Here is a 17,454-nt window from a genome sequence, read left to right on the forward strand (position 1 = left end):
AACCAGTTGGCACCACACATTTAAACAGGAGGCACCAGTCAAAAAAATACACTATTTTTCCAGAATCACTTTGAATCAAAGAAGTATAGAGAAAAGCATGCATTCAGGAGGAGAGCAGAAACAAATCCCAGATGAGGACAAGAAATCAAGAACTTAAGGAGAAAGAGGGCATGTCAGCTGACTGGCATTGATCTTAGCGTTCACAGCGCCTTACACCTATCATCAGAGGACTGAAAGGGGATGAAAGCCTTTTATGGGATCTGTGGTCACATCAAAAATATCCACCTTGCTCAACATAGAAATCTACTACGCAACTGAAAAATGATCAAGCAGGTCTGGAACAGTTTTCTCTAGCAAAATTATTTTAGAACCAAGTTTGCCCAGTCTGCCTTAGTAAATCAGAAAGCTGTATAACTGAGAATTTTAACTCAACCTAAAGGAATCCTAAACTATTAGCCAACTAACTAGGCCAGTGAAATTACTGGCATATTTTTCCAATATAACAGAGTGAAGCTGTAAAGAACCATCTATAAACATACATTCCAACACAGGAAAACATGATTTTTACTTACATTTCAGTGGCTATGAATCCGGTGAGCTCAGACAGGAGGAGAAACAGTATGAAGAGACAGCAGCAGACAGAGACTGGAAAAGAGGAGAGTAGAGGAAAAGGTTAATTTCATATCTCTAACAAAGACAAACTGTCTTCACACAGGCAGATTATTCCCCCTGTAAATATGCCACCCAGACACACTTGAGAACTAACACTCTTTTGAGACAATGACCAAGCTGAGGCCATCTGAGCAGTGACTTCAATGGCATGCCAATACCCAACATCCTGCTGCGTATCTTAACTCCAGTCAGCTATGCAGTGTTTCGTGAATTAGGAGACATTTCAGTTCTTTGTCAAGTTCTAAGGCCATCTGTAAGTCATCTCGCAGCCTCCACTAACCACTAGGTAGAGCTGGGACAGCAGAGACATTGTTATAATGGACTAGTCTAAATAATGCCTGATACTTCTCTAATTTCTCCCTCTGCCAATATATTGATTCTTTAGAAAATAAACATTCCTAATAAAGTAAATGCTAAGTACCTGGACAAGGCCCATGTCATTTCTAAGAAAGCCAACCTACAGTTAAAAGAAGGGAGCCAAAAGTTACTGGTGTACTACCGGTTACTCTTCATCAGAAAACTGTTCAAAGCATTGCACAGTGCCCTTCAAGCAGCAGTGACAGGCAGCGTCCTACACGGCAGGGGCTGGAAGGAAGGACAGCTGGGAATCTTACTGAGCAGGGACGACTGGAGCAGACAGGGATGTGCCAGCTCAAAGAGACGGGGTTGCAGCGTGCATTTACATTCAGTAAAATATCCAAGTTCACCGTGAATCACTACACAAAAGAGTGAAGTGGGCAGTGGCATGCTATTCCAGGATTGTGACGACAGGCATACGGTCTGGTTCACCCCTCAGTCCCAGCACAGTAACGATGACCAAGCACTCTTTGGACAAGACCATTTTACCATAGCCACTAATTAAGATTGCAAAATGCGTAAGAAAAAAACGGGTTCCTCAGCTTTATTCCACATGACCTATACAGCCCGAATATCCATGCCGTTGGAAGGCTCAAGCCACAACTGGCCGGGGAGCAACTTTAACCAAACTATTGTGCCTGGCCAAACTGCCTCGGTAGAGACCGTGAGAGGCATGGGAAGGAAAGAGGAGGCACTTAAGGCAAATACTGAGACAGACGCCTGAGTGACCCAGAGCCTTGTGCCTCATTCATCACATTAGTCAGCCGATAGTTCTGAGGAAGGAGAAGTGCACTGCTTCCCCTTCCTCGTCCGTCCCTCCAAGGGTGGGTTCATTTACTGACCCTTTCAGAAGTGCAACGGATTAAAAGAGATGCCCAACAAATTCATTAGGTAGGATGAAGAAGAGGAGAAAAGGGAAAAACAAAGTCAAAGACCAGGAGGAAATTGGGAAGCAAGAGGGGATATTCGTAGGAAAAGAAAAACCTCAGATGGTCACACATTTCCTGGCTGTGAAGGCACAGAAGAACACTGCTGTAACCCAGCTGAGCCGCTGGCACAGTGCATCATGCAGCATGGGGGTGGAGGAAGGTCTACTTAAAGCACAGCAGCAAATTCTCCTGAGAACATCTACTCCTACGTAAGAGCACAAAAAAGCAACCAGTCAGACACAAGACTAGTTGATCCAGTGTTTCGTACCATTAATCACCCAACAGCAGACACACAAGATCTCTGATCTTTGGCAGAAAGCAGGGGAGAACATTAAGAGAGAGACAACTCTTTCTTCTTTACCTGCTTCCCGTATTCCCCTCTGCCCTGCTACCATCCTGTAAGGGCTTCCCACAGCATCAGCCAGACCTCTGCTCTCCATCACTTCTGCGCAGCCTGGTACTGCTATTGTAAATTCCCTCCCAGAGTTTTCTTTCTCTTCCAACTTTTCATTTTCTTTCCTGCCATTTCCATCATCAAACTACCTTCTCCTTTCCTGGTATAGAAAGCATTGTCTCCCTCAAGCTCACTTTCCAATTCAACTCTTTCAGTGAAGACTTGTGATGATACTTACCAAATACAGTGCAATAAAATTATAGGAACCCGTATTTAAGAAGTCCCATAAGAGTACCCCGAAACACCTGTCAGGGACTGACTTTCAAAGGCTTTCTATACTTTTGCCAGTCTTCGAGCTGCACAGTCAGTTTTCAACCTTAAAAAAGAGATTACAGATAGTGGACATGACAGGGTCTATAAAGTCATGAGCAGCCTGGAGGAGATGAATGGAACAACCACTCTGTCTCTTCTAGTACAAGAAAGGGATGAAAAGTGGCAGTTTAAAACAAGAGGAGGAAGGTTTTCCCCTGCATGACACCTAAATAAGTTCTGAAACTTCTCAACAATGGATGTTGTGGACACTAGAAAAAGTCTGCAAGACTTCCAAAAAGAATCTTCAGAGCAGGGGGGTGTCTTTGGCATGTGACTTTCGTGGAAGTTTTGTGTGTTGAACTGTCTCGTGCCAAAGTTTTTTCCACACAGAACATGCACTCCTCTCCTTCGTGTGGAACTGCAGGCACACACAACGCTCCCAGTGTAACGATCTACACACACTGCTTCAGCTACTTCTTCCATAGTGAAGGACTTTACCTGCTGCCATGTATGGCATGGTGTTCCTGCCACCCACAATTCGATAATTGTATTATATTTGGAAAAGTAGATTAAAAACTGCGATCAGACAGAATGATAAAAATTAATGCATAGAGCTTAACTGCAAGAGCACTGCGATGTTCCCACAGAGCTTGAAAGACCAACTAAGACAGTTGGTCTTAAAATTCTAGTATGACAATACGATCAATATATCAAAGGTTGTTGGCATTAGGCACACAGGAACACACTGCTGTTGGTTGATTGGAAACCCCAAAAGGATAAGAAGTTCTCCCAAGCATTTTTTCCTACTCTGTTTTCTACAACCTAACCCTTTTGTATGTGTCCCCTTCTGATATATGCTCCATCGAGGTACATTCCTGACTCTTCCTCCCCACCCTGCAAGAAATGAAAGAAATGCGAACTGTTTAACACAGCACGCAGACTGAGAACGTGAACCCATGCCTATATTAAGGCATAAAATTAATAGTATTTATTGTACAATGAAGCAAACTGCTACGAAGTGCAAGGATTGGGTCTCGTTACGGATGCCATGTGAATCATAACTTTGATATTTCCTGATGTGTATTTAAAACTCCAGCCTCCATACAGCATGGAGTATTTCTGGATAACATTACCATGTGTGCACACAACATGTGCACCCAAACTATGCGTCCACACTGACTGTCGAACAGAAGGATCGCTACAGCAGCTGCCTGAGTTGCAAGCCCCTCTCTTTAAGAAGTCGGACTGCTGCTGTCCAGCTGCCAGATGGCACGTGCCACTGCTGCCTACATACCCTAACGCGGCCAATCTGTCACCATGGCAGTCAGGTCTGTTAGAACGGCCGTGTGTTGGCACCACATACACACTGAGCAGGGGTGGGAAGGCTCGCAAAGACTGGCACAAGCACCTGGTGGAAGAGGGACAGCAATAGCACGGCTGAGCGGCACACAGACTACAACGTGGTCTGAAAGAAGAGATCTGTATTGAGAAAAAGGGATGCCCAACTACCGCGTGCATTTCGGAGAAGTCCAGACCAGTGGGTGTGTTGTTCTGTGCAAAACCCACTCACTGAACTACAGGGGATGTTTCTTGTTTCCTTAGTTCCTACCAACTTTTAGTAGCCAGAAGGGTTTCTACGCAGATCTGGAACACCTTACATGAAGTGTTCACTGCAACTTTTGAAATTACAAAAACCTACACAACAGAAGGACTCTCAATAACCCTCCAGTTGGCTTCTGAACTTGCGTGTGTTCGAGACTGTTACAGTATTTTGGCGGAGAAGAGCAGACACTTATTCTGAGCTGCGTCTTTCCTACAGGAGCTGGACACTTCATCCATGGTGGTTGGAGGCAGTGTTGGTACTTACATCTCTTTTCTGTTGTAATTTTATCTATTCCTTCTTCCCTAATAAACCTCAAGCTCCTTACAGACCGAAAGCAACTGGAGGAATCCTGCAGAAAAGCCATTCTCATTACAGAAAGCCTTCAAAGCTTTCAGCACCAGAAGTGATACTGAGCTGAAATCTCAAGAGAAATCACGTGAAAAGGGCTTAGGTCAACAGTCAGCTACTACAGTTTGTATCTGCTCTGTAAACCTCGGAAGACTTAAAAAAAGACAAAATACAGATGCTGCCATAGCCATTTCAGATTTACTACACCCTACCAGATTTTCTATGAGGAAGCACCTTCCCCTGCCTACAAGTCCCTATTATTCTTACCATCTGAATTCCCTGAAGCATTTATCACAAAATCATGAGACCTTCCCAGACTTCAAACTGGCATGGCAATGGGCCGGTCTCATTCACGGCCTCCTACAACACTCAAGATTACTGGATTTCAAATTACAAGTCACAGCCTTGGTCAGACAGAAAGCCCATTAGGAAAGCTGCAGCCAGGATCCTCATATGCAAAGCCACTACAGGTTGTTGGCTGCCTATGTGGTTCAAAAGCTTCTATCAACCTGTCTGCAAACACTGACAAAAAGAAGGAGAACCAGTTAGAGAAGAAAATCAAAGCCTGAGAAGCTGCAAATAACAATAGAAAGAAATAAGTCAGCTAATAATTTTAAGTAAGAGTCACAGCCTCCAAGCCTTCCCACAACACACTTATCACTTGAGCTGTTTACTGCAGATCTGAAAGCCTAACACTGCTGGATGGCCTTTGATGGGTTTTTTGTTTCTAAAACATTCTTTTTTGCAGGTGATTCATAACAAGACAAATTCTCAAAGCGAGCCCAGTTACAGTGTGGGAACTCTTCGTTTCCAAAACAGAAGAGAAGGCAGGATCACTAAGCAAGTTCAAAGTGTTCTTGAAAGAACACTAAATCTCATACGCCTCTAAATTACTAAACAATTTTATTCAAGCTTTGTTCACAGTCTCAGCAAACCTAGGAGGGAGTCAACATGCAAGTAATTCAGTGGTCAGGAGAACAGGGAGGACAAGGACTCCATGAAAGTAAATATTTACAGTAACATGCTATCTTCACAGAAACACAGAATAGTTGAGGCTGGCAGGGACCTCTGGAGATCATCCCATCCAACGCCCCGGTGTTGCTTGGGGCTGGATCTAGTTGTTTTGAGTATCTCCAAGGCTGGAGACTCCACAACACTCTGGGCAACCTGTACTAGCGTTCAGCCACCCTCACGGTTTCTGCAGCTCACAAAAGGCTTTGCTTGGTGCCCCACTGATTCAATGCTATTGACTCAGTTCTATTTGATGCCTGTTGTCATCAAGGGATATGACATCACTCACGTCAGCAATGACATACAGGGCTACTGACCCATCTACAAGAATGGATGAATGGAGCACAGCATGGATCAAAGGAAGTCACTGTTCAATGGAACAGGAAAGCTGCAATAGGCGTCTAATTACAGACTTGGCAGGATCAACCTGATCAATGTTTACCTCTGCACAGTGCACTCACTGGATATAATTGTGCGAAATTGCATTACTCAGCCTACAGCCTACCTCGGGAGAAGGAAGGAAGGAAAAGAGGCCCAAGGCAAGAGATTTATATCAGCTGAAGTCTACGTATTGATACATGGGAGTGAGAGTGGATCACTATCGGTGGTTTCTGACAAAGGAACTTTTCTCCTTTAAAAGCATGAGAAATAACAACAAAGTAAGCTCTCTGCTCATTAATCCCATCTGCAATGTCAGATGAATCCCCTGAGTATGTCGTGACAGAAATATCCGTTTCCCAGACCATCCTCCCTGCTGGCCACTGCATGTTGCCATCCAACCGGCTCTTATGGATCCAGGAATCAAACCTGGATTCCCAGTTTGCAGTAGCTTGGTTCCTTGCGTCTCTTCAGCGAGCAAAAACTCGAGCTCAGTAACTGTGAACCCAACCGTTATCAGCTGTTTTTCACACTAACAGGATGCCTATCACAGAAAGGCAAAAAAAACCCTGCCATCGTTCACTCCCCCAGTGTTTGGAGCAGACTCATAGCTTCTATTCCTGGGAAGATGAGCAGAAAGCTTCACTAGCTACTTCAGTAGCTAGCAGAGTAGGTATTTCAGCTTTAGCTTTTAGGAGCTCCCTTTCATAATGGTGTATCTTTGCTACTTTTTTGTTACCGAGATTCCAAATCCATGCAAACTACCCTGTCATTTAGTGCAACCTTACAGATTGGGTAAAAATGAGCTGTCTCAGCAACAAAGGATAACGTTTCCAGTGTTTAATATCCCTTTAAAAATATCTTTAAAGACACAGAAGCCAAAAGATCTTTAATTTTAGATCAGGGGTATGCAAGGACAGCAAAATGAAGTGCTACTTACTAATAGCCCCTGTGTAGGTTGGCTGTGTAAGGTCTTTTGGCACCTTCCTGTAGATGTCAAACCTGAAAAAGGAAAAGTAACAGCCATAAAACAGGTGGAATATTTCAATACATTTCACGTCCCCACAGGGATGAACGATGCTGAACGTTTTTCCATCCAGCTTTCCAACAGCATTTTTTCAGTTTGCAGACGGATGTGAAAAGGAAAAACCAAACAAAACAAAAAAAATCCTTTTTCTTTTGTACAATTATGTAACTGCTTTGCTTTTTGGCTCCAGTTTCCAGAGCACTTCCCTCCACCTCCCTCGGCTTTGCTGTCATGGATCTTTGCAATCTGAGCTGCTACAGGTGCCAGGGAAGAAGTCATGCTGGACAAGTTTATAGACCACCGTAAAAGGAAAATGATACTCCACAGACTCCTGAATATAATAAAGGCCTCACAAAACAACACAGGGAGAGACAACCTACATTGCACTTAGTGTTTTGTATCCCACGGTAGCCAAGGACTGCCAATACCAAAGCCAGAAATCAAGGTGTTGAGGCAAGAAACCTACCCTTAGACATTGGATACACAGGAGAAGTTAAGTTAACCCAAGAAGTCTGCTACTCCCCCAGCAAAATCCAACTTAATATTAGACAGTTGTTTTGATTCGGTCATACCTTTTAATATCCATATGGCTCAACTTTGCTATTTTAAACTCTCCGTGGTTAAACTTTCACTGCCCTTATGATGTTAGCTGTATTATTTCCTACCACCTTGTGTTGCTGCATGTCCAGCCGCAATGCAGCGCTGACATCAGTTTTTCCACCACTCAATAAAAATTAATTAATGCATTAAAAACACACACACCCTAAAGAAGGAAGTGACTGGTTCTCCCCCAGAATAGACTTTTTTGGATACGCCATTAGCGAGTGAGATTTGATGCTTTTTCCAGTCCTGAACAAGCATGAGAGACGCTGGCTTCCAAATTTCTGCTCTATCCAGCACCAAGATGAAACAGCCCCATGTTGATTCAGTGCTTCCTACTACACCAAATTTTATATTCAGAGCTCCAAAACTACATCAGCTTTCTTTCCTTTACTCTGTATCTAATTAAATCATGGGTACAATGGGTGAACAAAACAGCATTTGCCACGCACACGATTAGGACACTATTGCTGTGCTTGTCCAGGAGTCAAAGCTGGAGGAAGAACGGGTAAGCCAAGGAAGGAGAGCTGGTATCATGGTAGCTCATTTATGCAATTCCAGCCCTGAACATGCTCAGCCATCCTATTTACCTACAAAATAGGAAGAGTACATCCCTCCAGGGTCTCGTGAGGATGAGCTCAGTATCTGCAGCACATCCAGGTCCCGTGCTGTCGTGGCCACACCAGCACAGAGCGAGATGAAGCCAGCACACTTGCCAACAGCACACAGCTCTTGCTCACCAGATAAAATTGACAGAGCATGCTGCACAGGATGCGTATGGAGCTGTATGTTTTTATGACTCCGCTCCCTGCTATCCCCTAGATGGATCAGTAACATTCCTGAACCAAAGAGGCCATTTATGGATCTCCAGCTGCCCCGAGAACATCTGGAAAGAGCTGTTTACATTCCTTCCCCATGCACCACAGCAACAGCAGCAGCGGATGATAAAGCAGCCCGGAGCAGCCGGTGACATCACGGTCTCACGGGCAGAGGAAGTAGCTGATCTTTCCTCCTCGCAGCCCATTAAATGCTGAAAGCTGGCGTCGTCTACACGTCGTGACACTACAGTCACAATAACGGAGCAATGGGGAGAAAAAGCTGAGAAAGAAAGAGCACATAAAAAAAAAACACAGAGCTGTTTGGTGAGTGAGCAATTAGAAATAGGAAATAGCTCTACAGTGGATTCAGTAAAAACAGCAGTATGGGGATACTATAAAAGGAAGTTTTTTCTTACAATCAGAAATATTTACGAGTTTTAAAAGGATGACCTACTGCAGGTTTAAAAAAAGCAACCTAGCTTTTTAAATAACTCAGTGGAAAGCCGATGTCACAGCATGGCTCTCTCGTCTCTGTCATTTTAATCACATAAGTAACAACCAAAACACACAAATCAAGTTTACGTGGCGAAAGTAAGCTAGGAATAGGCTACACTAGAGAAAGCTGACCATCAGCGGCTGCCAGCCACATTCATCTCCTGGCTTTAAGTGCTTAAAAGGCAGTTCACCCTCTCAGCGTGCTCTCCTGCCTCCCATCTCTTCAGCTACGTTACGTTCCCTCTCTCCTTCTCATGCCACAACTAAGAAAAGATTTATGCAAATCTCCAGATCTGATTCGCCTAGAGTTTTGACAACTTCTATGTCTATACTTAGAGGCTCAAGCCTCTCTGTAAGGACAGTATGGCACATGTGCAACATTTGTCTCATGAGGCCCTTAAAGCACTTCAAGGATCATTTAATATACGAGCACAGTGAGCATACACAGCTAGCAAGGCAAGAGCATCGGGCAAACAACTTCTCAGCCTTGAATTTACAGTCTGGAGGCTCATACAGAGTACAGAACAACCCAGGAGGAGTGCACGAATGGGTACATTTCATAGAATTAACATGTTTTTAGCTAAGGACAGACACTAAGAACCCACACTGAATCAAGAGTGGACAAGGTCTCCAAGAGAGGCCACGAGAGCAGCCTGGATGGCAGGGAGGAAGGAGAGCTCAGCCGAGATCTGACAGGTGACTGCAGGAGCTTGAAGGATGATGTCCAGAGCCTGGCTCAAGCAGCAGAAGGGAAGGCCAACATGGCAGGTTTATTTAAGCCTGGAAAAGGATGCTGAAGTGGTCAAAACAATTAACAGGAAGGGAATGGAAAAGAGACAGGTTTGGAATTAGAGACAAACGCTGCTGGCTCGCTTTGCTCACTGACCCGTTCTACCACTAAGTCAAAGAAACTACCAGATCAGAATAAAAAGGACTGGATATATGTAAGTATCCTGACAGAACACTCATCTGCTTTGAAAAGACATGCTCTGGATTAGGAGGGTTTATGGTTTGGTAACTGAAAAATACTCTGCAGGGTACCAGGCATCTTCACAAAACGTGTATGGCACTGGCCGCAGATTGAGGAAATGTAACTTAGTCTGATCCAGGCAGATGAAGACAGCAGTTGGGTTTGCACATTTAGAGAAGGACGAAGGGGAAACCAAAAAGGAGAGCAAGACGTGGAACATTGAAGAGAATGATGGAGATGCTGGCCTGGTCAGGGAAAAAAGGTATCTTCAGTTAACTCTAATTTAAACTCGGAGTTAAAAGAAGATTAAAGATTGCATTAAAGATTGCAAAGTATGTTTGTGAGACAGCAGAGAGATGAGATCCCAGCAATAACTAGAAGATGGTACCGCAAGACTGCTAAAACTATTTATAATCAATGAAAATAAATAAATCAAGCAAACTTCTTAAGCAATTTTGTGAAATTGGGAAGAGTTACTGTAACAGGAGAGCCTATGCCCCAAGAAATCAGGTATTTGTGAAAGCCACGGCTCCTATCAGAACTAAGGTTTAAAAATCCAATTAATTTCTATGCTTCACTCAAACCCCTCTCCTTTTGCCACTGGCTTCTTGCCTCTGTCATGGAGTTCAAAGCAATTCCAGGGGATCACTTACACTGTCCTGGGAAGAGGAAAGAATGAGGATTAGCCATCACAGATGATTTGTAACCTACGAGGGAGGAGGCCCGCAGTTGGATGCATGGAAAAGGGGAACAGGTTTTACTTGCCCTCAGGTCAGATGTTCCTGCAAGCACCTGCAGTAAAAATTCCAGAAAGCCTCAAGGTTCCTGAAGCATTGGTCACTTGGAAGAGTATTTATACCCTGGGAGCAGACAGGAACCTTGTGCCCTCTATGTGGCAAAAGCTGCCTCACTGATTTCTGATACCAGCACGTTAAAAGCAGCGGAAGGTATTAGTAACGCTGGAGGAAGACGGGATGCTCGGAAAAGTTCTACCAGACAGCTCGCGATGCAGCGAGACGCACTGTACTACGCTGTGAATACCCACTTTGGTATTTGTGTAGTTAGATCCTAAACAATCACGAGAAACCAGGGCGTTGATTTACAGCATGTTCATCCCCTCACAGTAACGGCGAAGGGAACTCAGCCGGCAGTATCGCGTAGCGGTTTACCCCGCTCTCACAAAGGGATGCATCACTTTACGCTTACAAAGCATGCACACGGACAGTTTCCACAGGAGGGACAGCAGGTTATTTATATCTAGCTTTTGGCAACTTTCTTCCTTTGCTCAGAAAGGCGAGACTTGTAAGGCAAAATAACATCTTACAACTGACACGGTTGTAGGATGGAAACAACAAACTTTTCACCAGGAAAGCCTCTCCTCCAGGTCACACAGATCCTCATAAAGGAGGAGCTGGACAGGCTAAAGATAGCACTGGGCTGTCATCAGTATAACAAAGGAATTTCCTGACACATCCAGTGTATCTATTGTCTTGTGTTTCAATGGACAGCATGGTTACAAACAAAGAAACGAAAAAAGGCTGGTGGTAATGTCAGAGTTCCACTGGAACCAACATCGATGACTAACGTCAGGGAACGCTACAATACTTTTTTCCCCTCTCCAAAGCTGGAAGGACAAAACCAGAAACTTTCTCACCTCCCTGACGGGAATGTCAATGAACTGGTCAAGCAGCATGTTTAACAATGATCCTCCTGCAGCTCTTCTTTAGGAGGCTCAAACAGAATCCACAAACCTTAAGATGATTAAAGGAGATTGAAGGTAGAGCTAAGGCTGTCTGACGGACAGGTGTGCCACAGTCCTCTCCGAAACACAGACACGACATGCTTGGTCTCATTGTCCTGCAGTTGCACAAGTGGATGGCCAGGTAAAATTGCAGACGGGCATACCTTGATGTACCCAAGTAATAGATGGCACATGTAAAGTGCCAGCAAGCATCAGGTGAACTTCAAGCTGTATCTAGACTACCATGGGCTGTTGCTATTTAAACATTTTTTCTTTCCATAGAAGTATGTGCTCTTCCTGTTCAGTTTTCAGGGTCTCCTAGGGCCACAGAAAGCATCAAAATGTTTAACAAGCCCCAGGCAGATGCAGCAGCGCTCATCTGAATGGGACAGCCACGAGCAATTATGTCCAAAGCCAGCTCAGCAAAGGCGCGGGTAGGTCAAACCAACAGAATGAAGCAAGTCGACATCACCAGCCCTGGGGTGGTTCCTGACTTTCCTTTCAAATCCATCTGATTGACAGAGCAAGATGGGTGACAGAGAGGGCAGAGGATGCCTACCCAAACATTAAATTTTCTTCTAGAGTGAATACTTAAAATGTCTGCCTGGAGAAGAGGTATGAGCTCACTCCTGCAGCAGGAGCTACTACTACAGGTTGGGCTTCCTGCCAAGGCGTGCTTTGCATACACCTGAACAGTTTCAAGTCTGGATCTGAAATATTTCAGGAATTAAGTAATAAACACTTTATTCTGCTCAAGATTACCCTGAAGAGAAAAATCCTGTCTGTTATATTTGGAGTCTGAAAGAAGCTTCAGTAAAACACTACAGTAACATCTCTGTAAGATGCTGTTATCTTTTTCTGGGAGCAGGAAGTAAAAAAATTGAGGCAATACAAAAAAAACAATACTTGTAAGTAGAACTCAATGGTGGTTTGAATGTCTGGTAGCAAAGGGAAACTTTGATATGTAAAGGAGCTAATACCAGAGAAAGACAAACACAGATTCCAGTTAACCAAGTGGCCAAGCAGAAGCGCAACGCATTCACGTTGCACTTGGTCACAGAACAGAATCTGGACACTCCAAGTCAGCAGCAGCTTAATTTTCCTCCCTCACCACTTCTCAGGTGATTCAGAAATTTAGCTTTAATGCTTGCAGACAGGGGAAAAACATTTTTATGCTTTAGGCAGAGTTTATTTCTCCCCAGAAAAAAACGAATATTTAAACATCAGTCTTCTTTTTGAAGAGTACTGGCTCTATCACAGGTAGGTCTGCAGCACGTACTGAAGAAGGAAGGTGCCTAGAGGACACGATCATACATTACAGCAGATTACATTTCTGATGTCAAAAACAATTAAAAAATGATATAAGGTCTGACATTCCACCTCTAGCTGGTCAACAGTGGCGTAAATACATCATGTCATCTCATCTTAGCAGCAAGGGTCCATGGCTGTGATTCACACAGAAGAATGTGGGTGTTTAAACAATGCTCGGTTCCTCCACCTCCCATATTAACCAGCTTTTCAAAGCATCCGTTTTTCAGCAGATACCATATTTGAAGTTGAGGCCACCAATTTTTGGTGGCACTACTCACTCTCAATAGCTGGTTCAGGGCACAGTGGAAAACTACCTCGATTTTACTATGCATCAGTAGCTTTGATATCTGTTTGAAAAAAGAGACGATGTGGTACTATTGAACCAATTTGCTTCATTAACTAATAACTCTACTTGAAGTGACCTGCCAAGTACCATACATGTAAAAGCAGAGATCTAACTTCACTATTAAGTTAACTGAACAACCAACGTTTCAAAGATTGGGGGACTGGACTAGATGATCTTTCAAGGTCCCTTCCAATCCCTAAAATTCTGTGATTCTACAGCAGATTTGACTAAACTAGACAAAGAAGGGGCTTATTGAATACAGATACAGAAAATTAACTCTGAAAATAGTATAAAGATCCTCATTTTACCACAATAAGAAATCTGAAGAACTGCGGAGCCCGAGTTTGTATTCCAGCATGCTGCAGGTTGGAGGCCCAGTGCTAAACGTGTCATGGTTTTGGCTGGGATTGAGTTAATTTTCTTTGTAGAGGCTCATATTTTTTGGATTTCTGTTTTTTCTGTGTTGGATTTCTGATGAAAACAGTGGTGATAACACAGTAATGTTTCAGTTACTGCAGAGCAATGCTTACACAGAGCCGGGGAATTTTCAGCTCCTCATGCTCCTCCCCAGCAAGGAGGCCGGGGTGCGCAAGGAGCTGGGAGGGGAAAGAGCCGGGAGAGCTGGCCCAGACTGGCCAAAGATAGAACCGGAGCAAAGCAGGAGGAAGGGGGGATGTTCGGAGTGACGGCGTTTGCCTTCCCAAGAAACCATTAGGCATGCTGAGCCCTGCTGTCCTGGGAGTGGCTGCGCACCTGCCTGCTGATGGGAAGTGGCAAATGGATTCCTTGTTTTGCTTCGCTTGTGCAAGCAGCTTTTGCTTTACCTAGTGAACTGTCTTTACCTCAACCCTGAGTTCTGTCACTTTTACCTTTCCACTTGTGTCCCCCATCCCACCTGGGGAAAGAGAATGAGCGGCTAGGTAATGCCCAGCTGCCTGTCGGGGTAAAGCACAACAAGAAGGACTCATTGAGGATGACTAGGGAGCATCAAAATCCATCAAATACAGCAGTGTTTCCCAAAGAGACAAAGGGTGCGGGGGAGATCTCCCTAGGGTATTTAAGATATAAGGGAAAAAAAAAAAGATTAAAAAGAGCCCACTGGTGAAGCCTTGCAACCTGAACTGTCCCAAGGGGCTTTTAGGGTCAATAAAAACCCCATCCTCAACTGGTTCCTTCTTGGCAAGAAACATTACTGCTTGGAGAAACAGAGGGGCTGCAGGCTGAAAAAGAGAAAGGCAGGACACCTGTGACACACACAGACAGACAGGTTGGTTGTCCTGAAGTGAAGATTAGTTTGGCATTTGAAGAACTATTTCACACGAGAAAAGTTCCCTTGCCACAATACAGGGGAATACAGATTTGTTAAAGTTTTCAAAACTTGTTTCCTCTCGTGCTTCTGCCCACATGCTGGTAATGCCCTTACCCAATTCAACAGCAAGTAGCACAGCTCCTACAAACAGGAGGTATCTCCAAGTGCAATAGTGCTGCTGTTTTTTTTCCTATTTGTCAAATCTTTCTTGCAAACCAAAGAAGAGTGAATCAGTGTGGCTGCAGGCCTCAAGTAAAAGCGATCCAAGAAGCCTTGATGTCAGTGTTTCTCCACGCATACGCCAATTCCTGACTAACACAACAAAGCTTGCCTGTTCCTTACAGAGTCCGTTCATTACGTACTCCCCAGTAAACAGAGTTATAATGTGGAAGAGACGACTTCTACCGTTACACACTGTACTTACATTCAAGCATTCAAGAAACAGAGAGAGGTATCTCATGCGGATTATACACTAACAAACTCATAAAAAAAGAAAGTTTTTCCTCAAAAGAAGATAAGGCACACTATTTGTTGATTATACTGCCTTTTTCTTTTCCAGATGGGTAAGACAACTGCCACACAGGGCATTTCTAGGAACACACTAGGAACATCACTTGAAACAACCACCGCGGACTGCACTTCATGAAATCTACCTACACCATGGGAGGGCCTCAAGGAGCAACACAGCTGTCAAACAACCTTGGACAGCCAAATCCACCCCAGCATCCATTTCATCCTCAGTAACAGTCATCCTGAGGCAGCTCCACCTGGTAACAGGTTAGAAAACATCGAGTATCTTTTCTTGGTAAGCAGCTAGATATTCTAAATCTAAATTTAGACATTCTGAATAAATTCATTTCTAGGCCACATCCTTCTGAATTACACTACACGCTTTAATTACTTCACGCAGACATCAGTGAATTCAGCCAACTCACATTTTTATTCAGATGCCATAGCAGAGACAAATCATCTTTAACTCTTAGAAGGATTAACTTCCACTGGAGACAGGGACATAACCTTGGGATTCGTCACTCTCCACATGCTTTTATTCTTCCTCTTGCTGCTTACCTATCTGCTTTCTCAAACACTCCTATTTTATCGCCGTGTTACAGGCATATGATTCAGAGCACAGAGACGGTTGGTTCAGTCACCTTTATTCAGCTCCTCACAGGAGCTCTAAGCCTGATGCACAAAGACACACAACCAGCTCTTCCCACAAGATCTATGCAGCCGCATCTATTTTTAAGTTTGTCATTTCATGACAGAAGAGCTGCATTAGCAGTTCAGGAAACCAAGGCAGGTGCGAAGCGAGGAGAGGAGAATGAGCAACCTCGACCCCACTCCAGGAGCCACGTTTAAGCGAGCTGGAACAGTGGCCCCCAGGAGTTTTCAAGCAGCTCGCAGCAAAGCCGACTGCACAACTTTCTTTTCTCTCATTACTGCTGCTACCACCTCTGGGAGAAGCATCCCTAGAGACAGGGGAAGAGTTTATGGACTGTGATTCACTCGGTACCTGCTGCTATTAAGGCTCTCACCAGAGATACCACTTACAGTTTAGAACCCTGCAATTCACTTTGCATGAAATGATTTATCATTTATAAGGAGGACACGGGATGCAAGGAGAAACTCAGTCATTATAAATATAAGTTGGATTAAGTCTGTCTGACACTCAAAGACAACTGTGCGCAAACAGACCCTATTCTCTCTCTCCAGGAAAATTTTAGTGGAGGTTGTATTACGACGGGGAGCTTAGAATTTAGTCACCATGTTTGTCTCAGAAGCCTCCTTCTGCCCCCCCAACATCAGGGTGGCTTGGAGGGAGAAGAAAAACATAGTAATACAGAGGTCACGCTGGATGCCTTCTATGTGCATTCACGGAATCAAAACAAAGCTACAAACACACTGTTGTCAGAGCAAGATCATTCAGGCTGGAGACTAACGGCAGAAGGGAAACACCCTTCTTTTAGTCCCCAGTGGCATTTCTAGAGAAACCTTCCCACCAAAGGCATGCTGTTTTGTGTCAAGGAGCATTTGTATCCGTGTGATATGTGGCTGCTTGGGCAAGGAGATGTCCGTTACCTAACCAAAGCCTAAGAACCAGATGTACAAATCACCTAAGTGAAAACCTACCTCTCCAACAGCTCGAGATGTCATGGGGTCTGTGCTCACCGATGTATTAGAAGTCTCACGAAGCAACTCAGCACTGGGTTACAGAAAGTACCCACCACAACATCCAGTAACTGGCAACCCCCATCCATCTCCTGATATTCAACAACACAAGCAGGAAGGAAAACAGATTCTCAGGCTGTAGCCACTAGATAGAGAAGGGAAGAAATCGCTGCCCCAGAACATTACACCTCAGTGCTTCTTTAATGGAGACAGAAAGACAGACAGATGACAGACAGAAAGAAATTAGAAAGGCATTCAGAATACTCCAATGCTACCAGAAGAACAAAAGATTTTTAACCAAAAGAAAAAAAAAAATCAAATCACTCAGCTAAGAGTGATTTTTTTTTTTTTTAAAGCTGTTTAACAGGCAGCAACCATTTCTCAACCATTTCTCCATTTCCTTGGGTCACTGCTCTCAAATAATGGCTTTGGGACAATTCATCCCTGCTTGTCAATAAAGCTGCTTTAACAGCTTTTGAACACTGGGCAGTAAGAGCAGGCCCGGCAATGCCAGCAGAACAACACAAGCTGCCAGGCATTCAACCCTAGCTTGCTAGCTTTTAACCTCTTCAGAGGCCATTTAACTCCAAATAAAAACAAGCAGGCTAATACATACGCCTTTACTCCACCAAACACAGGCAGGTCCCCCGAACACGGAGCGTAC

The 17,454-nt window shown here is 44.1% G+C and overlaps 1 protein-coding gene across 2 annotated transcripts in view; it reads right to left on the minus strand.

The window, feature by feature from the left end:
* ERGIC1 (endoplasmic reticulum-golgi intermediate compartment 1) overlaps positions 1-17,454 on the minus strand; it is a 57,695-nt gene that overhangs the window by 29,335 nt on the left and 10,906 nt on the right. Inside the window, exons 2-3 of one of the 2 annotated variants that reach the window (XM_083798720.1) lie at positions 6,945-7,006; positions 573-645 (exon numbers count right to left, since the gene is read on the minus strand). In XM_083798720.1, the coding sequence (XP_083654846.1) occupies positions 573-645; positions 6,945-7,006 (135 nt within the window). The remainder of the gene's footprint in view (positions 1-572; positions 646-6,944; positions 7,007-17,454) is intronic. The other variant, XM_083798719.1, reaches the window with a different exon arrangement.

The sequence above is a fragment of the Anser anser genome, assembly GCF_964211835.1.
Source record: "Anser anser genome assembly, chromosome: 14".
Lineage (NCBI taxonomy): Eukaryota > Metazoa > Chordata > Aves > Anseriformes > Anatidae > Anser > Anser anser.